This window comes from Paramormyrops kingsleyae, chromosome 10, assembly GCF_048594095.1.
Source record: "Paramormyrops kingsleyae isolate MSU_618 chromosome 10, PKINGS_0.4, whole genome shotgun sequence".
Taxonomy (NCBI): Eukaryota; Metazoa; Chordata; class Actinopteri; order Osteoglossiformes; family Mormyridae; genus Paramormyrops; species Paramormyrops kingsleyae.
Genome location: NC_132806.1, coordinates 9,829,072 through 9,851,787, shown reverse-complemented (window position 1 = coordinate 9,851,787; position 22,716 = coordinate 9,829,072). Strand labels below are relative to the sequence as shown.

At 44.6% G+C, this 22,716-nt stretch overlaps 1 protein-coding gene across 4 annotated transcripts; it reads left to right on the top strand.

Annotated features, from left to right (window-relative positions):
• The first annotated feature begins 318 nt into the window (after positions 1 to 318).
• Positions 319 to 22,142, top strand: LOC111855474 (CCR4-NOT transcription complex subunit 6). Of its 4 annotated transcripts, none has more exons than XM_023834507.2 (12): positions 319 to 445; positions 11,414 to 11,535; positions 11,877 to 12,063; positions 12,666 to 12,751; positions 12,846 to 12,950; positions 13,222 to 13,290; positions 13,728 to 13,885; positions 15,622 to 15,776; positions 15,953 to 16,107; positions 16,267 to 16,500; positions 16,832 to 17,034; positions 17,150 to 22,142. In XM_023834507.2, exons 2-12 carry the CDS (start codon positions 11,424 to 11,426, stop codon positions 17,360 to 17,362), a joined length of 1,677 nt encoding a protein of 558 aa, XP_023690275.1. In that variant the 5' UTR covers positions 319 to 445; positions 11,414 to 11,423; the 3' UTR covers positions 17,363 to 22,142. The 4 variants fall into 4 exon arrangements, with proteins under 4 accessions (XP_023690275.1, XP_023690274.1, XP_023690276.1 ...); XM_023834506.2 differs by lacking the exon at positions 319 to 445 and adding an exon at positions 494 to 852; XM_023834508.2 differs by lacking the exon at positions 319 to 445 and adding an exon at positions 913 to 1,336.
• The last annotated feature ends 574 nt before the right edge of the window (positions 22,143 to 22,716 follow it).

Sequence of the window (22,716 nt, the reverse complement as noted above, 5' to 3'; positions counted from 1 at the left end):
TGATTGCAGTCACTTGTTTCTCCTTGTGGAGACCGAGAAAATGGTCCCCACAAGGTCAAAATAACAGGATTCCTATGGAATTATATACCCCCCCCCCCCCCCCCACACACACACACACACACACACTTGATATTATTAAATTAAACTATATGTAAGGGCTACGCAGGAGGGTGTAATATTTTATACCAACCGATTAGTCCCTTAATTGACTGGAATACGCCTAACTGCCGCTAGACCGCGACATTCTACCCAAACAATCGCGGCGTGCGCGCTCTCGACCAGCCCGGCCCCGCGTCCCTAGCCAATGGCATCGAGCGCCGTTATCGTGTAGCCGAGAGCGCGCCCTGGCCACAGCCGCCATGATGCGCGCTCACCGTCCGTGAGACAAAGGGAAGCGGGCGCCGCTCGTCCACTCGCCTCTGCGGATTCTGGAATGCGTTTGCAGGTGAGTAGACGCCTTGGACCGAACGGGATGCGGGCGCGGACACGCCAGGAAAGGGGGCGCGCACGTTTACGGGTTCCTGCCTTTGTGTTGTTTTCCGTATGTGAAGGGGACGGAGTTAGTGGCTTGGTCTAGCTGTTTAACAGCGCCAGTTAGCTGTTCCGCGGAAATTGCATTGTCCTTACGAGGGATACCTGGTTCCTGACGAGGTTTGTAGCTGACTCTGGGAGGAAAAGAAAGCCCCGAAAAAGAAGGAGTCTTGCCGACGACTGACGAAATGCCTAACGGAGTCCTTCGCGTGGCCGACCCTCGCGCATCGGTCTGATAACCGTTGAGATGGACTGCTGCCGATCCAGGAAAAACAAACAAGTCTGTCTGTCCGGGAACTCGGCTTCTTCGCCAACTCAGTGGTAAACTACTCCTCGGCACCATCTCCGTAGACATAGAGCCATGGCCGGAGTGAATGGTACAACGCTTTAGCTGGGTAACGATGCGTCGTTGTCGCTGTTGACCGGGGTGGGGGACGCTTCGTCCTGGCGGGTTGAGCCCCCTCGGCGGCTCACTTTACGTTGTGCAGACCCAAGGAGCGCTTTTCTTACTTGGGAGACTTGTCTTCCACTAGGTGCTTTAGTTTTGGGATAAACGAAACAATTGGGCGCCGGAGTGTGTACGTACGTGCTGTTGACAGACACCTAACCGCGTTTGTTTGTTTGTTTGTTTTGATGCGCGCCCCCGTGTCCCCGTCGCCTCTCTTTAGAGGCCTGGCTCTCGCTGAGGATGTTTCGCCGTCCCGTTATCGTGCCCGAGGAAAAGGGGGCATGGGGGGCCGCGGTGACTGACAGGCGGGTGCTCCAATGATACAGAACCCCTCTGCTGCACGCACTTGTTTCCCGGGTAGGTCTGTGTTAGGCGCGGATGCCGTAGCCCCGATTGCACCGTTACCTCGCTATATGGACGGGTTGTGTATATCGGATGAATCGGTAAGGTGAGTGCCGTAATGAACACGGGTTACGGGTTTGCCTTCGTTGGCTGAATGTTTGGCCCAGCACGACCCGACCTGCTGAGTGTTTACATAACGAGCTTACTCTGCGTACCATCCAAATCGAGACCGAGGTTGTCACTCAGAAGAGACCCGACCTCAGATTTACCCCACGATCGGGGTTTCATTTCCAGGCGCCTGTTATATAGAGATGCTGCAAAAACTGAATGTTTTTGTCTCTTTGGTTCATAGTAAGGGAAGGGGTGCTGATTACCCGGGATGTTTTTTTACATAGGAGATGCAGAATGTTTGTCGTAACTGCCATATACATTTATGTCTTGTGGTTACAGTAATCAAAATGCTCTTGTATACTCAGTGTATGGCTTTAAATGATGATGGTTACTGGGGCTGTGGCGCCAACTAAATAAAATAATGAATTATAATAACCAGAATTTTACAGTCCTTTCATGGGCTAAATGCTTTTCCTCTGGTGAACCTGTCCCTCATTTTGTTCTTTCTAAGGCTTAGAGTACCCACATCACAGGGCAGAGGCTGGTTGTGTGGTCTAGGGACTGGCCTCTGTCCGGAGAGCACATATGTCCCAGGTGGATTGGAGGTCCCAGCTGGGTAGTGGAGAGCCCTGTCAGAAAACCCGGGGGGGGGGGGGGGGGGGTTGCGAAAGGCCTGTGTATTCCTGCCAAGAAGCGGCAGTGGGTAAAGGCCGTGATGACCTCTTCTACCCATGAACACCTGGTGCTGCTTAAACTGCTGCTCTCTGTGACTCTGGTGCTACTGTCAACATTGTCCCTTATCGATTTTTTATTCTTTTTTTTTTTAATAGTAACATGGTAAATCATTTCAATGAAATGCATATATGCTTTTTATTTAGCTCGAGTCTCCCTTCCAGAAGCTGCTGATCACTTGGCTAGAAGTGCATTTATATTAGTCTTATTAATGTCCACACTTTTGAACTCTGAAATTGAAAGCTCAGAGACCCTCATTTTGCCTACTCTACATTTATGGGCCAGCCTTGCATGGGCCATCTGTCCTGTCTGTGCCTGGTATTTCCTACAGGGTTCATTTATGCCTCTGTTTATTCTTCTGAATTTGTTTTTTTTTTTTTCTTTTCATGCCTTTTTTTTTTTTGCACGGATTTACGAAGTGCTCACTGAGAAGTGCCAGTTAAATATTAACGAGGTAGTTAATTAAGCTTTTACTTGGCAGTGCATGTAAAGGTCTTGTGGCATGTACCATAAATGGAAGTAGTAATCTGTAATTTATTTACCTCAGAAAAAAAGCTTCATGCAGTGGGAGTTTATGGTGAATAGAATATAACTGTAAATGTTTTATTGTTCCTTAATCCAGTGCACATAATCCTAATTGTCAAAAAAAGTTTTCAGATTTGATTCCACTGCTCCATTAGGAAGTGCTGCTATTGCAGCTGGAAATGTCTCGTAATCTGCTTTAATTTTATAGAATGGCGCGGATGCATGCAGTCGATAGCAGAGCCGAATGCTGAAATCTGAAGCGGCTGCGGTAACGTGGAGAACAGTTTTTCAGTCAGGGCTTTCAAAGTTGTAATGACCTGGAGCTCATTATAATGGAAAAACGTCCTCTAATTGGGACACGCATTTAGGTAACTTCTTTGAGGTATTTTTCTCAGCTAAAATGGACATGGACTGTTCCTGGAGGCCCGCTTTAAAACTGCATCTTTGTTGCAATATATACTTTAAAAGAGACTCCCTCCTGACCTTCCCGTTTTGGAGTTTCCCCATGAATGCTTGGCGATAAACAATGCACAACAGTTAAAAAAATTATGGTAAAACTTTTACTGGGAATTGAATCAATCTTGCATCTGGCAGTTTGATCCATGTTGTGTGTAAAAGACAATTAAATTCTCATTTTATTACTAGTGACAATACGTGATGTCCTGGGCTAATTCCTACCATAAATATCAGGAAGAACAAGTTGAAGAATAATGAATTTTAGTCTTCACCCTATAGAAACATTATAATTGCATTCTTGAGTGTAGGTATTATATTTGTTAATGATATCTATGCTATGGGACTCTTAAAAACACAGGTAATGGTGGGCGAGAGTGCTTGTACAGTTCCTTCTTCATGTTGGGAAGGACCTTAAGTGATTAGGTCACACATGTCCAAGCAATTAATAAACTTAGCTTCTGCCCAGCTTTAATTTTATCTATTTCCTCTAAATGTTCGTGTTGATAGCTAATCAGGATGCATCCTTCTATTTTGAACAATGGGTGGTGATGAACACCCATGCAATAAGGAATCTTAAGAGCGCTCAAAAATCTTTAGAGGGTGTTTCATGGATTGGTGCCAGGGCAGGCACAGCCTCTACTGTTTTGTGTGTAGTGGGACAGTGGAAAGTGTGTTTGACAGGGTGGTTAGTTGTACTCTTCATTGGTTATTTTTGCATGTTTTTTTGGCGTGATGCACATTTGCACAGTAACTCATCTCCTGGAAATGGGTGCACATGGTCTTACCTGTGTTTGTGTACATTTTGCAGCTTGTAGAACTAAAATCTGCCTGTCAGCACAGAAGGCATAAATATATAGGTTTCACTCGAGTATAAATGGCATCCTGGCTGTTCTCATGCTTAGCTAGTGAAGACTCTGAAAGTATGTTGCAGTTTGGGCATTACTGTTACATCCTTGGCAGTCTAATCTCTTTCCAAATGTCTCCATCCTTCCCACCTAGCTATATGTGCTCACGGTGTCCTGCTGCAAGTCCTCAGGCTACATGCTGTCCACATCTTACCACAGTTGTATTAATTTTGGAGAGTGAGCCGCCTCATCTGGTGGTTCCAGTGCTGATCTGGTGCTGACTATAACAACTCCTAAACTCTAGGGAACTCCAGCTCCCAAGGGCTGGAGCCGACTGCTCTATAGACAAACCCCCAGCGTGTGCTGTACCTGAGATGTTTGCTTCTTCCTTGCTATTCTGTTCCATGAGGAAGCTGGTTGGACAGAATTACTGTTTGGGTTGGTTGTTTACATGATCATTATTTAAATGTGGGTTTTCTTTTCTGCCTTTGACTGTATGCAGCTACTCCTACTGCCTGAAAGACAGACTTGGTGGCACTTAGTCCTCTTCCTCCCACCGTCTTTACATAACTGGCTAATGTTACTCTTCACGTTTTGCTAATTCCCCTATTTTTGGATTTTTACCTAATAACACAGCATGCGCTTAAATTTGCTCCAAGGTAATGGAGGGAACAGTCTGTGTACAATTCATCAAAGGTCAAGCAGACAGACTGGAAAATTACTGGAGCTTGTGGAGGAGAGAGAGCGGATTGAGGGAAATGCAAATATGGCATGCTTTATAAAAAAAATGTTTGTTTTTTAGCCAGATGATGTTCCTCCATGTGATCACAGGTGAAGGCTGCTTCATGCCCTGGTGAAGTGTGGTGGCAGCGGTGTGCATGCGTGTTTGTGTAATGTTGGCGAAGTGAAATCTGAGTGATGACATTTCCCACTGATGCTCCTGTCCAAACCGATTGCATAGCTTACTGTTAAAGTTGTGGGTATTTTTGCCAGAGCTGGTCTGTTTTCAGATGTTCTTGGGAAATAAAGCTATAGGACTTCACTGGGACTAAAAAACGATGACCAGTTTGGCCTTCAAATGTCTGACTATCACTGTTAGCAACTGGCTCACAACAGCAACCCTCCAGTTATAAATGTAAAGGTCTGGAAAAGTTAGCAGGAAAATGTTTGATAATTTTTTTTAGGAAAGGTATAATATAGCTCTTGTGTAGGGCTAGCTTCTTGTAGACCCTGGTAAAATTTTATCATTGCAGTATTCATATATCATTAACAGAATTGAAAAACTACGTACAGAGAAATTACATGTGAAAGTAAGTGTGTGTGTATGCGCGGGCAAGCGAGCGTATGTACATGTGCTGTTGAATTTGGGAAGGGTTTGTTATGAAAAATATATGTATTTTTTTCTCTTGAGCGTGTTGGCCCTTTTGGTCTGAACACTTGTAACATAAGCATTACATCAACATTTTGCTCTTGGATTCTCTCTGCTTTAGAATCAATTTACTATACATTATATCTGAATAGCAGCACACATTTTAAGAGGTTAATGCAGCACACGTTCTCAGCAAGGAAACTTCAATACGGCTTCAAGGACAGAAGAGTGGATGGTCTGTTAAAAAAAATATATCCAAACCAGGTTTTTTTCCCCCCTCAGGATGGGGTTTAATGTCTTCCTAATGAGTGCTTTAAAATCAGAATGACAGCGCACTAAGGACTTGCAGAGACTGCCAATTGGGACTCTGTACACCTCCTTGGGCTCTGTAGAGAACCAGCATCTGCATGTTCCTTTAGATGGCTCTGTTTAATTGCTTTACTGTTGACCCTCTGCTGGAACCTATCCAACCTTGTCTCATGCTCATCTGTTTCACAGCTTTTTAAAGCAACTTTGTGTATGTGTTCTGGTTGTTGCTGTTGTATAATTCATCCTTGTTCCCATTCACCTCTATTCAGTCTCACCCCCCACCCCTCCAAAGTGGAGTACCAGCAGTAGGGTGTGTTCACCCCTCGGAATACTCACACACACACGCCTCTCTTTCAGCAGTCTGGCTGCTTTTCTATTTCAGTATGCTGCTCAGTTCTGTCATACCATTGCTTTGTATGTTTGTCTTGGTGCTTGTTTGTTTTGTAATGGGTGTGGGTTTGGATAAACAGATGGACAATCAACAAATATATACACGTATGTGGGAAAGTTCCAGTGCAAAGCGAATATCATGTACAGGTCTAAGTAGTGGGGAAATGGTCAAAACATATAATATACACTGCAAACAACAAAAGTAAATGATGACCATTACACAGAAGTAAAAGAAAAGTCCAAAGGATGAGATTACACCCATGATAATTGAGGCTGTAATGGTACACACATTCATCATGTATCATTTGGTACATCATATTCTGTTTGATACATTCTGAAATTAATGAATTTGTGATGGGTGGAACTTGAATTCGCAAGTAGATGTTCAATGTGTAAAACATTATGCTAAATGTAGTTGCGACTTGGTTACTTCTAATGCTTGTTATGTACAGTGTCAGTGATAATTTGCGGTTTGTGAACGTTTTGGTTTCCCAATAAATCACACCAACACTGGAAAGAGAGTAGTAGTTAAGCTGAAGACTGCCGGCTCCGTTCTACCAAACTTCTGTATGTTATTGGAAATGCATTCAGCATGCTAACTCATTTGAGATGACGACTTTCGAGTGTGTATACGACCGGAGCAAGACTCAAAGAGCCACAGCTCTCCATGTGGCATTTAATGTGCTTTTGCCAGAACATTTATTCTAGGTTTAAAAAATATATATTTTTTGGTTTTTAGGGACGTTTATAACTATAGAAATGTGACCATACTTGGTAGTAGAGAACATGGGATTTAGTTCATTAAAATTATTATGATATAATTTTGAATTTAAAATTTATTTTACATATTTTTACAATGTGCAAATATTATTTAGATATTTTGACATATCCATTGCCTTTGATATACAGCTGTTCTTAATTGTGTTTGTAGTTTTAATGTTATTAAATATTATTTATTAAGAAGAAAATGGAATTATAAATTCTGTTTATCCTGCTGTACTAATATTGCACTGCCGATTCATGAACCCAAAACCGAGGTTAGTACCAATTCGTGAACACCCCTAATAATGATTGATGAAGCAGGCGTACCAGACAGTGGGTGATGCAGTTGTTGGTCTTGGCTGAGTGATGGAAATGGTATAAAAAGCACAGTAATTGTAATGATACAGTATGGTTTGGAGAGCAAAGCTGGTACAGGCAAAACACAGTAAATTCCAGTGGCTCTGACCTGTAACAAACTTTCCTTCAGTTCTTTCTTCCTTCTTTCACACTTACCTGATATCAGTTCCTTCCTTCTAAATTTTAGGAGTGCCTTTGGTATAGTGGACATATAACAAAGGTTATGAGCACCACCTGCCTTTTTTGAGGACACAAGACTAGAGGTCTACCAATATATCGGCAGGCCGATTATAACATGTTTCGCATCGGCCGATATCCGAGTGTAGTTCGCCGATTTACAGACAGGCACGTCTGCGGGCAGCCCAGTGTTATTGTTGCTGTGGAACACGTGACCCATGCTGCCTTGTGCAGGACCCCAGCCAGAAGTTTTGGAAGAGTCCTGGGAGAAAACGGTAAGGCTTAAATTCTGATCTTTCAAAAACCTATTTATTTAATTAGTTTGCTATGAAATGTTGCTTTGAAAGAAAACGCAAGTGCTTTATAAAGAGTACGCAAATTACGCTGTCGGGAACTGGGGTAATGATAATGAGCCTTCAACCAACTGTCGCTTACAGGTAACATTAAGGATCATTGATTCTGACAGAGTTTGGAATTCTGATGCTGCTATTTTTATTTGTGTATCGTTTGTTATTAGTGTGATATTTTACCATACAAATAGAGGGGAAAACGTTCAATTTTCGGGCAAAAAAAATTGGCAGCATATATATCGGCCATCGGCTGACCCTGACTCCTAAATATCGGTATCAGCCATTGAAAAACCCATGTCGGTCGACCTCTGCACAAGACTACTAGTTTCAGGTGGCACCTCCCTTAGTGAACCTAGTTGTAACGTTTATATGTGGCGATAGAATTTGCCCCCCACTTTTAGCTGGATCTCAAGGGGGCGAACCATAATAAGTTCACCACATTTATTGTCTCTTTTCTCTCCCACCTTTACCAGTAGATCAGGTTCCGTAATTGTGGGGAATACAAATGGTGATACTCCCATTAAACTGGTAAATAGATGTGTATTCTGTATCTGACTTGTTCTTTGTCATAAATACTTCTTTTTGCCTGGTTCATTGCTTAAATCACTTCATATTTGTATTCTCAGTCCCCAAACTCCTGTCAAGGAGACTTTCTCCCTGTTGACCTCCTGTAATCAAACAGTCCTCTGTGCCCTGGGGTCATTCCAACCTGCTCAGATTCAGAAGTTTGCTAAACCTGCTGTGTTCCAGTTGTTTAAGCTGTTCGCTGAGTGTGCAGTGTTTGTACCAATTCACAGACATTGCAAATGCTGTTGAGCTGCCTTGGTTTAGTCTTTGCTATTAAGTTGTCTTCTGTTTTAACAGCATTAAAAGCACATGCCTGCCTGTTGGTGTTCTCCCCACTCTTCAATATATGTCTCACCTGGTGGTGCTGAATAACAGGCATCTGTGAGGAGACCCTAATCTGGGTAACTTCTGAACACATTCATGACAGATGCCGAAGACCCTGTTTTTTTTTTTTTTTTTTGGGTAGTGCTTTCTGGTGCATGACACCCAAAGACAGTGCCTCTCTAGGCTTTGCTTCTAATTGGCTGCTTAGACACTAGGAACTGAATTTAAGCATCTCTCTCTCTTTCTCTCTCTCTCTCACACTCACACACACACACACACACACACACACACACACACACACAGTGATGTGGTTGAGGGCTGCCTGGTGATGCTGTTATGAGCTCCTGACACAGTGACAGCTGTACACTGAGCATTCTTTCGCTGGATGTGGATTGATGGTTTTGAGTGTTTGGTGGCAGCACTGCTGGGTATGTAATGCACAGACGTGGCCACTTATTATGTCTGACTGAACTGTGAGCTGTCTCTCAGGCTTGTGTGGACAATATTAGGGAATACACTGTCATTTGTAGCAACTGCTTATTGTACTTGCATGTAGATTTAATCTCTTGAATGTCAAGTATTCAAGAATGTTCGATGCCTTTATATCCCTCAAACTAAGGGTCACAGCATTTTTGAAGTGTCTTAGATTGACTGTCTTTCTACTTTTTAGCACCTGATTTTATTTGGCACAGAAAAGTGACATGAGGCTGGCCTCATGCCTCAAACACGCAAGCCTGGATTCTCATGGGAATCCAGAAGAGCTGAGCAGCTTTTAAGACTGCATGCTTTGAGATGAGTCAAACACGGCTTCCTTGTCAGAGTAGACCAGGTGCTCATTTCAGTGTTCCTCACATGCTTGAATCTGGACATGAGCTAAGTGAGACTGAGAACAGCGTGATAAATATCCCTCGCCATCCCCACTCATCTGTGACTCTCAAATGCCAAGTGTGGGTCAATGGGTTTTGGGGTAGGGCGACGTGGATGGGGGGTTTACTATGCTCCATAAATTGCAGCTTAATAATTTATTCTGCGGTGGTCCCGATGGTTCTTAAATGGCTTCATCTTGGTGGTGATTCTTTTTTTCTTCTTCCCAATTTATGTTTCATCTCCCTCCTCCCTGCACACCCAAACTGTAAACATAGCACAGAAAATCAAGTTAAGCAGCGTGGTGATTTAATTTTGTGCCCTCCTCCATGCCAGCTGGCAGCCGTGCAGTCGGGCCCGTCTATGCATATGGTGCGATCTTGCGTGTCCCATTGCTAGCATGGTTTCTACGGCTGAATCACAATGCAGTATGTAAAGGTGAGGTTAACGTACTGTTGTCAAGCTGGTTGTGATACCAGTGTTAATATTTCCCACAGTTGACTATTCATTTTTTCTGTCCAAGGGACAGCTGCTTCTTGGTGAAGCCTACTCAGTTTATTGGATCTGAGTAATTTTAGCGCTGTGTTTTTCTTCAGGAATATATATTTTTTTCCCCCCCACACAGCTTGTTTTTGCTAATGTGCGTATTCAGAGATTTAAAAAATTTTTTTTAAGCTTTTCTTGCTGTCTCCCTATTAAAGCTGTGCTTGGTGTTTTAAGTTTGAGGTGATGGACTTGAAGCTTTCCAATACCCAGCCATAGCACCCTGAATGACCACAGCTCTGAGACTGATTATTTTTGTTCCCTCCTGACCATGAAGCTCAGGCTGTTTCCCTGGCAGATTACATGAGCACCTTTGTGAAGTTCTTCTCATTTGCATGTGTGTTTCTTTGTCTCTTAGTAATTCCTGTTATGTATATGTGATCCGACAGACGTTCAGAGTAAGCCCTCCATTAAGTGTCTGTGTGTGTGTGGATGGGCGGGCAATTTGTTCCTCCAGTTTCCTTGCATTATCTGCAGGATTGTATTGCAGACGGACGGTCAATAGTAGCCGTGCAAATTGGAGAAGGATGTGGCCTGGTTTGGCTGCCGTGCTGAGATTTGTCTGGGAAGGCATCTGCTTTGTCCAAGGAGCAGAGTAGGGGGAGATGGATTCTGTGCATCTCTCCGAGCATGACTTGTGGTTTGGTATCCCGCCATGCAGCACGGGAGTAACATGAAACGGACGCCCACTGGTTCGGTGTGCATGCACAGGCCGTATCCCCTCTGCCTTGCGGAGGCACAACTTCCCAATTTCTGCAGCTCTTTGACAACTGTTCTAATTAAAAAGTGCATTTTAATCCCCTTTGTAAAGGCTTTTTAAGACTTAATGTGATGTTCTAATTATCATTCAGTATCTTGTATTAAAAACAGTCCGAATTTAGTACATGGGCAAGGGGATCCTAGTTTGCTTGTCCAATATATAAATTATGTTTTCTTGCCTTTCACCATCACTATAGGAGCGCCATGTGTAATGAAGTTACTAATTAAATAACCCACTTCTGACCCTCCATGGTTTTGGGGTTTGAGTCTCAGCTCTGTGTGTTTGACTGAGTTTGTATGATCTCCTTGTCACCTTTCCTATGGGGACTTCAGCTTCTTCCCAGAATCATTGCAGTTATTGTTCAAGTTGCCTATATTATATGGTTATGTGTTTTTATGCATGAATTTGCTGTGTAATGGACTGGCATCCCACCCAGGTTACACCTGTCTTTTATCTTGTGCTGCCTAGAATATTACTTTGTCTTCCAAAACTTTAATGAGGCTTATGTTCGTGGATAGGTAGTCCACATCTGTTTTAAATGTTCTATTACAGAGTGTGTGTGTGTGTGTGTGTGTGTGTGTGTGTGTGTGTGTGTGTGAGTGGGAGTGGTTGTGTGCTTATACATAACCCCCTTATCTTTATCTTTTACAGAATAACAGGAATGCCCAAAGAGAAATATGACCCGCCAGACCCGAGGCGGATGTACACAATAATGTCAAGTGAGGAGGCGGCCAATGGGAAGAAATCTTACTGGGCGGAACTTGAGATCAGCGGTGAGGGCGGAGCTTCTGGTTTTGTTCCTGCGATATACTAAGGTCTCACATGCTAGACATAGTTTCATACACACATACTCCTTGAAGTTGTGCACCAATAAAGGCAATTGTGGTACTGAGTTCCACCTGTATTTAACAGAATATGTAGCAAATTTATAAGAAGTGTAACTTTTGTTATTTGAGAAAAGTTTGGGCAAGTGGTGTAAATATTTGTCATAAGTAGTATTACTCATGCATGTCACCCTAGGTAGTATTTGACACCTTTGTACTCTGCCACAGGCAACAGCTGCTCTGTGCTGGTGCGTGTGGCAGTGACGAGTCCCTGTCTGGCTACCCTGCAGGTAAAGTGAAGAGTCTCAGCTCAACGCTATGGAGCCTGACTCACCTCACCGCCCTGTACCTTAGCGACAACTCCCTGTCGCGCATCCCCCCCGACATTGCCAAACTGCACAACCTGGTGTATCTGGACCTGTCATCCAACAAGATCAGGAGCCTGCCGGCAGAGCTTGGCAACATGGTTTCTCTCAGGTAGGGACTCCGGGGTCCCTCTCAGGTCCTTCCTTGGACCAACCAAATCTGTTCTGTGTTTTAATGGTATGTCAGCTCACCATTCCCAAAACAGCATGGCTTTGGTCTGTATGTGACAGATCCTCGGTCCCCCCCCCTCCTTTTCATTACAGTTAAAGGTATTCTTCCTTGACATCTTATCCAGTCTGTCACCACCACCCCTAATTGAAAACAGTCACCTCTGTTTATTCTCTGTTCTCTAACATTATGACAGCTGTCAGACGTCTTACAATAGCACTGGAAAAAAAAAAACTTTGTCTTAGTTTTTTTTTTTTAATACTCTTGTGTACTGGCCTTGCATTTCGGGTGGCTTTTTTTGTGGGGGGAGGACATGTAAATTGACAGATAAGTGTAGATAATTGGGATTCCTTGGCTGAGTGAAATTGTTCGGAAAACCAGCCCCTTGTCACCCTACTGTTTGATAGCCTATCGTAGCAGTCCCGTCACCAAGGATTTTCCAACTTTGATGTCCATTGGATTGGATTGGCTCTCGCAATTCTGTTTTGGTCGGGGTCCGACTCCTCTGTAGAACCATAATCTCTTACCCCTCCCTTGCTCCTCAGGGAACTGCTTTTAAATAACAACCAGTTGCGGGTTCTGCCTTTCGAGCTGGGAAAACTGTTTCAGTTACAAACACTGGGGTTGAAAGGTGAGTACGCTTTCTGTTCTGGAGGCAGTTGCCATGGCAACCGGCTGGAGCATCCTGCTGGCCAGCAGTGACCCTTACAGCACTCTTCCTACAGGGAACCCACTCACACAAGAAATCTTGAACCTGTATCAGGAACCTGATGGGACTCGACGGCTGCTCAGCTACCTTCTGGACAATCTCGCTGGCACCGTCAAACGCAGTGAGTCCCTGCTTCGTGTCCATCAATGACCTGCTGACCCACTGGGGTCTGCAGGAGTCTGAACATAAAGTAGGATTTCATTATGTTCTATGTAGTTTGGCTTATCACTGCATAGTTACCCTCTCTGTATTTATTAATCATAGGGATCAAAGATCAGACAAGATAAAAACAATTTGAGGGCAGCATAAGCTGATTTTTATACCCTTTTCAGGATTGTGTGTGATACTGTAGGTAAAGCTTTTCGGAACCCTTACCCTGTGTCCCGCTCCAGTCCCCACAGAGCAGCCACCATCCAGGTCCTGGATTGCCCTTCAAGAGCCAGACAGGACACGACCTACAGGTCTGAAGCCTTTCCCTCTCTCACTGGCCCTCTGCATATGCTGAAGTCTGCCTCCGTTAGTGGGGATTAGAAATTTCGGTCCATATCCTGAAGATCAAGAGTTCTAGTGGTGTAATGGATCATAGTCCCTGGGTTCGGCATGCATGTGAATCACAGATTAATTGCAAAGTTTTACCACAGTAGTGTGAAATACGGTTTTCTGCCACTGTTACTTTTTAAAGTAGTAATTCCCTAAATCACTGCTATGGAAGGACATGCATTTGGATAAAAGTGTCTACTAGATACACTAGTACTGTGGGGCTGTACCAGCATTCTTTGGCCAACATTAAGGTACTCTGACACTGATGCCCATTGTTTCCTGAAAGTGCGTTAACTGCACAGCATTCTGGACAGTTAATCTGCTTTGTTTGTGACTTGCCCCATCTTCAAACCCACAGCCCTGTTTTCCGTCATGTGTTACAACGTGCTGTGTGACAAGTATGCCACACGACAACTGTATGGCTACTGCCCATCCTGGGCGCTCCACTGGGAGTATCGGAAGAAGTCCATCATGCAGGAGATTCTGAGCTGCAGTGCAGATATCATTAGCTTGCAGGTAAGCCTGGGGGTGGTGGTGGTGGGGGGGGGGGGGGGCGGTTACATCAAGCTAGTGACCAGTTTTAACCCAATGGGGAGCTATGGGAGGCGGGCAAAACCTGCCATTGGACAACAGTGCCCATTAGCACCCTTTGCTGGGAGTTCTTCCATCACCTGTGTTGTGTGTTCATCAACAGCTGAGTCAGATGGTTTCTCAGCATCTCTGATATGTTACCTGGGATAAATGAGGGCTGTAGGAAGGCAGTTTTCCCCCCACTCTTCTGTAATGTGACCTTTGACCTTCTCCATGTGGGCCTATTTCTGAGCAGGGCCCTGACAGACCAGGGACTGCTGGTGGTTATGTAATCAACTTACACTAATATACTAAAAGTATTGGGACACCTGCCTTTACACACACATGAACTTTAATGACATCCCATTCTTAATATATAGGCTTTAATATGGAGCTGGCCCACCCTTTGCAGCTATAACAGCTTCAACTCTTCTGGGAAGGCTGTCCACAAGGTTTAGGAGTGTGTTTATGGGAATTTTTGACCATTCTTCCAGGAGAGCATGTGTGAGGTCAGGCACTGACGTTGGACGAGAAGGCCTGGCTCGCAGTCTCTGCTCTAATTCATCCCAAAGGTGTTCTATAGGGTTGAGGTCAGGGCCCTGTGCAGGCCAGTCAAGTTCCTCCACACCAGACTCACTCATTCATGTCTTTATGGACCTTGGTTTGGGCATTGGTGCTCAGTCATGTTGGAACAGGAAGGGCCCCCCAAACTGTTTGCACAAAGTTGGGAGCATGAATTTGTCCAAAATGGCTTAGAATTCTGCAGCATTAAGAGTTCCTTTCACTAGAAGTAAGGGGCCAAGTGCAACCTCTGAAAACCAACCCCACACCATAATCCCCCCTCCACCAAACTATACACTTGGCACAATGCCGTCAGGCAAGTACCGTTCTCCTGGCAACCGCCAAACCCAGACTCATCCATCAGATTGCCAGACAGGGGAGCGTGATTTGTCACTCCAGAGAACATGTCTCCACTGCTCTAGCGTCAGTCCAGTGGTGGCGTGCTTTACACTACTGCATTGCACATGGTGATGTAAGGCTTGGATGCAGCTGCTAGGCCATGGAAACCCATTCCATGAAGTTCTCTACGCAGTGTTCTTGAACTAATCTGAAGGTCACCTGAGGTTTGGAGGTCTGTAGCTATTGATTCTGCAGACAGCTTGTGACTCTGCACACTGTGTACCTCAGCATGCGTTGTCCCCGCTCTCTGATTTTACGTGGCCTACCACTTTATGGCTGAGTTGCTGTTGTTCCCCATTGCTTCCACTTTGTTATAATAACACTAACAGTTGACCGTGGAATATTTAGTAGTGAAATTTCACAAGTGGACTTATTGCACAGGTGGCATACTATCACGGTACCACGCTTGAATTCACTGCGCTCATGAGAGCGACCCATTCTTTCACAAATGTTTGTAGAAGCAGTCTGCATGCCTAGGTGCTTGATTTTTATACACCTGTGGCTATGGAAGTGACTGGAACACTAGAATTTAAATGATTTGGAGGGGTGTCCCAATACTTTTGGAAATAATAGTGTATCTTTCTTGGTGCTCTTTCGAACTTGATTACATCAACAAGTGATCATTATATAACATAAAGACAAGTTGAATTTGCAATGAACGAAGAACATTTTGCTGATGGTGTTTGCCAGGGCCTCATTTATTCACCTGTTTTGATGTACAGGAAGTGGAAACAGAGCAGTACTACAACTACTTCCTGGTTGAGCTAAAGGAACAGGGTTACGATGGGTTCTTCAGTCCCAAGTCACGAGCCAGAACCATGTCAGAATCAGACCGGAAGCATGTCGATGGTTGTGCAGTATTCTTCAAGGCGGACAAGTGAGTTTTCTTTTCTGGGGTCGTATTTGTCTGGAGACTTGTTGACTAGGGATGTTGATTGACTAGAGGTGGAACAATTATTTCAGGCTATATCATGTCTTTAATACCAAACCAGTGAGTTCCTGTCTTGGATAACCTGGTGTTTCTCAGGCTCACCTCACCCCTGTGCCCCTCAGGTTCAGCCTCGTCCAGAAGCACACGGTGGAGTTCAACCAGTTGGCCATGGCCAACTCTGAGGGCTCAGAAGCCATGCTGAACCGGGTCATGACGAAGGACAACATTGGTGTGGCCGTGCTCTTAGAGCTGCGCAAGGAGATGATAGAGATGTCCTGTGAGTCCAACCCCATGCTGCCAAATAAGCCTTTTCAGTATTGGTCGACATCTTTTTTTATTTTTAATTTTATATATAAGCATTATATATTTAAGTGACTTGGTACTGATATTGGTGCAGACCTTACTGAGGAGTGTTGATCCTTCTCATCCCTTCCAGCTGGAAAGTCTTTTCATGGAATGGAGAAGCAGCTCCTTTTGGTGGCCAACGCCCACATGCACTGGGACCCGGAGTACTCGGACGTCAAGCTGGTCCAGACCATGATGTTCATGTCTGAGGTGAAGAACATTGTGGACAAGGCCACTCGCACCCTCAAGCTGTCCTCGACATCCGGGGAGGCCAATGCCATTCCGCTCGTGCTGTGTGCTGACCTCAACTCGCTGCCAGACTCGGGTAAGCAGTGGAGCTCATGGAGACGTGGGGAGAAAGGCAGTTCTTCAAAGGGAGCTTCTCACATTGGCACCAAGCTTGTACCTTTTGACCCTTGGGACTTGTAACAGCTGGTGTGGCCCAGATAGTCCTGTGTGGAGTACATCTGCCCTTTCACAATATCACTCTCTTTTTGTGGGGTCCTAATAGTGGTGGTAGATTGGTGTGCTCCTTAGTATCAGATTTTTAGTATCAAATTCCTTAGCTTGAAAAATGGCCATCGTAGTAGTGTTTACTTTAGCCCACCATACTCCTTTGAGGGGCCCTCACCCACTTTGACCTCCACCCGGCACAGGTGTGGTGGAGTATCTGAGCACCGGTGGGGTGGACTGTACCCACAAAGACTTCAAGGAGCTGCGCTACAGTGACAGCCTGACCAACTTCAACAGCAATGGCAAGAATGGCACATCCAGCACTAGGATAACACACGGCTTCAAGCTGAAGAGCGCCTACGAGAACGGCCTGATGCCTTACACCAACTACACCTTCGACTTCAAGGTGAGTCAGTCAATGGTAACGGGCGCTACCCTTTATCGTAAATTTTGAGTACGCCTGTAACAGCAAAGTAGTATCAAGGGTCTGCTTAGCAACTTGATGTTTGTTTTCCTTGCAGGGCGTGATTGATTACATCTTCTATTCGAAGCCCCACCTCAACGTCTTGGGCATCCTGGGGCCTCTCGATCCCCACTGGCTCATTGAAAACAATATTACCGGTTGCCCGCACCCCCATATTCCTTCTGATCACTTCTCCCTGTATGCACAACTGGAGCTGGTCCTGCCCTACCCACCGCCCATCAATGGAATTCACCTGCCAGGTCGCAGGTAGTCCCGCGAGCCTCCGGGGACACTCCACCTCCCTCACGCTCCTCAAAACTCAAACGAAGAAGAGAACACAATCTTTAAAATTCAAGTCATACAGTAAGAGGTGTGAGGTATGGCCAGCAGGGATTTGTTTTTTGTATGTATCATTTTTGTGTTTTCCTTTAATTGTTTGTATTCATTTTAATTGAAGAATCTAAAGTCAATCAAGTCTCTTGCTATACACACCCCACATTCATGTTCCTTTCGTTATACATTGATGGACCACGCAGTGAGTTTGTCGTATTTCTTTAAATGTTGTTCATTTCACTTTTTTAAAAACACCCCCAGTCCAGGTCCGTTAAGCTTTGACAGTCCCGCTTACACCGTTTGCCGGGGTTCACAGATGGAGGGAGTGTTTTATTTACCAGAAGTGTAATTGTGTGCCCCCCCGTCCCCCTGCACGCCCCTTTTGCTCATGTGATGACTTGTCGGTGTAGGAGGGCACAAGCCACATCTTTGCCTTTGTGCTTTTGGTGCTGAAACCAGCTCTTCTGCTGCTGTCACCTCCAGTTCCCCTCTCTGGGGGCCTGGGTGTTTAAGTATTCACTTGATTCAGCTGTAACTCATGCTGGCCCATGCGTGGTTGAGTGACCACCCCCCATACTTTGAAATGGAGGAGGACAGTGGTGTAGAGTGTGATAGGAGATGGTGGCTTTTTGGCGGGGAGCACACGGAGGAGTCAGGGTCCTTTCTGGGCGTGTATTGCCGCAAAAGCACCTGTGCTGGGTCAAAAAGGAGGATGCAGCTTGAAGCAACATCACTCTCGGCACTGCTCTGTGGCTCCGTGCACCCGAGCCCTGACATCACGGGCATCCGTCAGCACTGCCCTCCAGGGTGGGCGAGGATCCACTGCTGGTCATCCTTCTGATTTTGGTTTGGCAGGTTCTCACATGGGCAGCAGCGTGTGTATGTGTGTGTGTATATATGTGTGTATACACACACACACACACACACACACAAATCAGTAGCATTGTCTTGGAGGCCGTAAGTGAGCCCCTCAGCTCCATCCCGAATGGGCCATGAAGTGCACATTTCACTCCAGGGGATTTTTCACATGGACGTTTGTATGAAATATTACATTTGGATTTAGCCTTTACATGATTGTATAAAACCTGGTTTATGGCAATTTTGTACTTAAAATACATTAGGACCAGATTTGGGGACAAATAATTGTATTGTAAATTAAGGCTAAGTTTTTATCCATTTATTGTGAATGAGAGGAATTTGAGTAAGCAGCTTGCGCAAAAGATGAAAAGGGCAGCTGTGGAAGGTCTGTCTGGCGCTGTGTTTGCACTCTAGAGTCTGTGTCCTCTATCATTTTTAATCCCCCCCCCCTCCCCCCCGTATCAAAATTTTTGTTTTTGAAAACTTGTTAGGCCTTAGAGTTCTAGTGCACCCGAACGCTGATGTGCACACAATGGTCTGACCGCATCCCGTCCCCCCCCCCAGATCCCTTATGTCTACCTGAATATTGATTTGCATACGTCAATCCACCCGCATACCAAACCTCGACCCATTTTGGGGAGCATGCTGCACATCCCTCTACTCCACCTGAATATCGATGTGCAAATGACGACCTGACCACATCCCATCCCCCAATCCATTTCGGGGAGCAGGCTGCACATCCCTTTTTCCGCTGCTTCACCATCTCGTCTTTTTGAGTAAAGTGTACACCCCCTTATCGTAGTGTCTCTGGGTCCAGAAGAACAAGCACCATCCTCAATCCTGGACCATGCTGATCTCCCTCGGTGTGACCAAGGTCTATCTGTCTGCCCCCAGCCCCAGGTGTCAGTATGTGGGCACATTGTGGGCTCTGCTATGGTCAGTTTTGGGGTGGGTGTTGATAGGGCATCGCCCGCAGTGTGGAGCCTATGGTGTGGAGCTGGTCCTTTGTTTGGACTGGGAGGGGGGCGAGGGCACCTTGCACTTCCTGCACCGCCAGCAAACACCTGCACAGCTTCTCTTTTCACCTTTTTTCCTGAAGATCTTCTGTGATCCTTTTTGTTATTGCCACCCCAGCCATGCCCTTCATGTCCATTGGGTGTTTAATACTCTTGTGAGATAATGATTCCCCCCCCCACCCCCCCGTGTTCTTGCACCGATCAGAACAGCTCAGAGAGCTGAAAAGGTAGTTGCTTTTTGAAGCCAAATGAGTCGGCTCCGATTTAGTTTGGATCCACATACTGTTCTCATCTGTATAAAGTTCCCCCCGCCTCTTTATGTTTGTGCCATTTGATGTATAATAACATGAAGCCAATGTGGTGATCAGAATCTAGTTCTTTTGACCGTCCTGAGCCGTGCTGGGGATTAGACGGAAACCATGTCTGAATGTGCAGCCCTGGCCGCCTCCCATGTGCCAGACCTCCGTAGCCCTGCATTGTTTCATCCACATCTCCAGGGTCCCGGGTGACTCCCAAGTTGGCCCAACAAAATGAGACACATTCATTGTTCAGCGTAGAGTTAACATCACATGGAGGAACTGGGTCAGTGTTTGTGTTTTTAAACAAAGGTAACCGATTTGCAAGCACTTAAGACAAATCTATTATGCAGCTAGCCTGTAAGAAATGTGATCGCCTTTTTAAGAAACTTTTTTTTTCTTCATGTAAAAATTCATATTTTAATTGCTTTTTACAAATGAAGAAGGGATTAAAACAAGGGAAAGTTTAAATATGCCATCCTTGTCTATGATCTGCTCATTCCTGCACTCCCCCCCCCCCCCCCCCCCCCTTTTTCCCCCTTTTTTGGTTTGTTTGGAAAAGAAAATGTTCAATTTATAATAACCTTGAATTGCTGGTAGTGTTGTATTAGATTGAGATAGCTTTTGTAAAGTGTGAATAAAAGGTGTACTGTTTCCTTTTTAAAAAAACAATGGTTGTGTTGTTGCAGATATGAATTTAGTGTTATGATTGGATGTTTTTTTTTTTGTCCTTTTTACCCATTTTTTTAATCATACTATTAAACCAAATATTTTTTTAATATATGTATATGAAAACGTTAGCAAGTTAAAATGGATATATATGGTTGCTAACTGAGATTCAAGACACTTTAAAAAAAAAAAAAAAAAAAAAGGCTGTCATTAAAAGTGCAGCTTCAGAGAGAATACATGGGAAAGGATGGGCATTGTCGCCAAATTTGAATCTCTAAGCTGTATCTTGAGCTGTTCTTTGGAAAGTCACATCAGGCCAGCGGATTGGCAGGAAGCTCCACCTCTTTGGCAAGCAGCACGCAGCAGATAGAGTGACATGGGTGATGTCACCTTGCTGATTTGCCCTCTCTGTGTCGTGAGTCTCGGTGTTGAGCTTTGGCCCCGCCCCTAACCCACTGTAGTTCAGGATGAGTGAGAGGCAGTCCTCTCCCCTGACTGGTCACTCATTTGTCTCAAGGATTGCAGCAGTATCCCCTCTAGGAATAGCAAGGTGACCAATGGGTTTGTAGTTTTGCTTTTTTTTTTTTTTTTTTTAAAGTCAGTTGACTGTGTCAATGTTTGTTGTTGACCTGAAATATTAGAACAGACCCCAACCCCTCAAAGTAGACTGGAAACCTCCCCATTCTCACACATTCAGGAGACAGATACTTGGCAATAATTGTACCCGATCTTCAAATTATTTTAATGCTCTTACAGCAACTTTCTGGTGGACATCTTTCCAGCATTGTGTTAAGGTTCGTTTAGGACAGTGTTTCCCTGCCTGATCCTCAGGGACCCCAGACAGTCCACGTTTTTGCTCCCTCTCAGCTTCCTATCAGACAGTCCACGTTTTTGCTCCCTCTCAGCTTCCTATCAGACAGTCCACGTTTTTGCTCCCTCTCAGCTTCCTATCAGACAGTCCACGTTTTTGCTCCCTCTCAGCTTCCTATCAGACAGTCCACGTTTTTGCTCCCTCTCAGCTTCCTATCAGACAGTCCACGTTTTTGCTCCCTCTCAGCTTCCTATCAGACAGTCCACGTTTTTGCTCCCTCTCAGCTTCCTATCAGACAGTCCACGTTTTTGCTCCCTCTCAGCTTCCTATCAGACAGTCCACGTTTTTGCTCCCTCTCAGCTTCCTATCAGACAGTCCACGTTTTTGCTCCCTCTCAGCTCCCTCTCTCTGCTATGCAGTCTGTGTTTCCTCCCGGGAGCTTGGATGGAGCAAAAAGGTGGATTTCTGTGGGTCCCACAAGGGCCAGGTTGGAAAACACTGATTTAGTAGGAAGTGCTTTTCTGCTTTGCTATTTGACTTCTCCCTCCAGCCTTCTCTGTTCGTTCCATAGTGATAGTTATTTGATAAGGACTGTCTATCTGTAGCTGGCAAAGTACATGCATTATATATATATATATATATATATATATATATGTGTATGTGTGTGTGTGTGTATATATATATATGTATATGTATATGTATATATATTTATATGTATATTTATATGTATATGTATATATATGTATATGTATATATAAAAAACAAAGATGGAAATTTTTGTGTCTCTATGTAAATGCACTGGACCAACTCTTGTTTACCATTCATGGAATACCAGCAAAACACTTGCACAAAGTTTTAAAAAGAATGTTAATAAAAAAACGGCAGCTGTTTTTAAATCATTATTAGGAATTGTAAAGAGGCAGAATGGTAAACAAGGCATTTCTGTTGAACCCTTAGCAGTCCTCTTGATTACCTTTGAACTAGTTTTATGTTGATGACAGGTCGCCTTGTGTCCTTTACACCTATGTATTTTCCTACTTATGGTTGACAATAAATTCTATATCTGTTCGTTTGTGTGCTGCCTTTCCTTTTCCAGCTTTGGGTTTGATGTGTGCCTGAATGAAGGGCCACCTGTAGTGTGGGAATAGTTTAATGTCACTCTTTTTGAGTTGGCTAAAACCTATAAAATATTAATATTCCTATTAACTGAAACAATTAGACGGTGTTGAATTTTATTCCAGATTTTTCTTCTCGTTGCTGTGACCAAGGATTGGTAACGGCTGCCTTTACTGGCTCACACGATGTTTGTGTTGTATCAAGAATTCCGGCGCATTTTGGGTTCAGCCACTAGATGGCGTTAAGTGACCGTACAGAGACACGGTGAGCCGCAAAGCCGCCTTACGAATCACTGCCCATGCAGTGTACAGCCGCCACTTCTGAAAAAGCTTCTTTAATATAAGCGACGACAAAAACTTTCCAAATTTATTAATAATACAATTATTTCACAGGATAATTTACCACAGAAGCACAAAATGTAAAGGCAGTGTGATTTGTTGTCCACAATGCCATTGGTATGATGGTCCTGCTCGGGTCAGAGACAAAGTGGTAAACGGTGTAAAGATGCGTCCTGTCATTCTAAGGC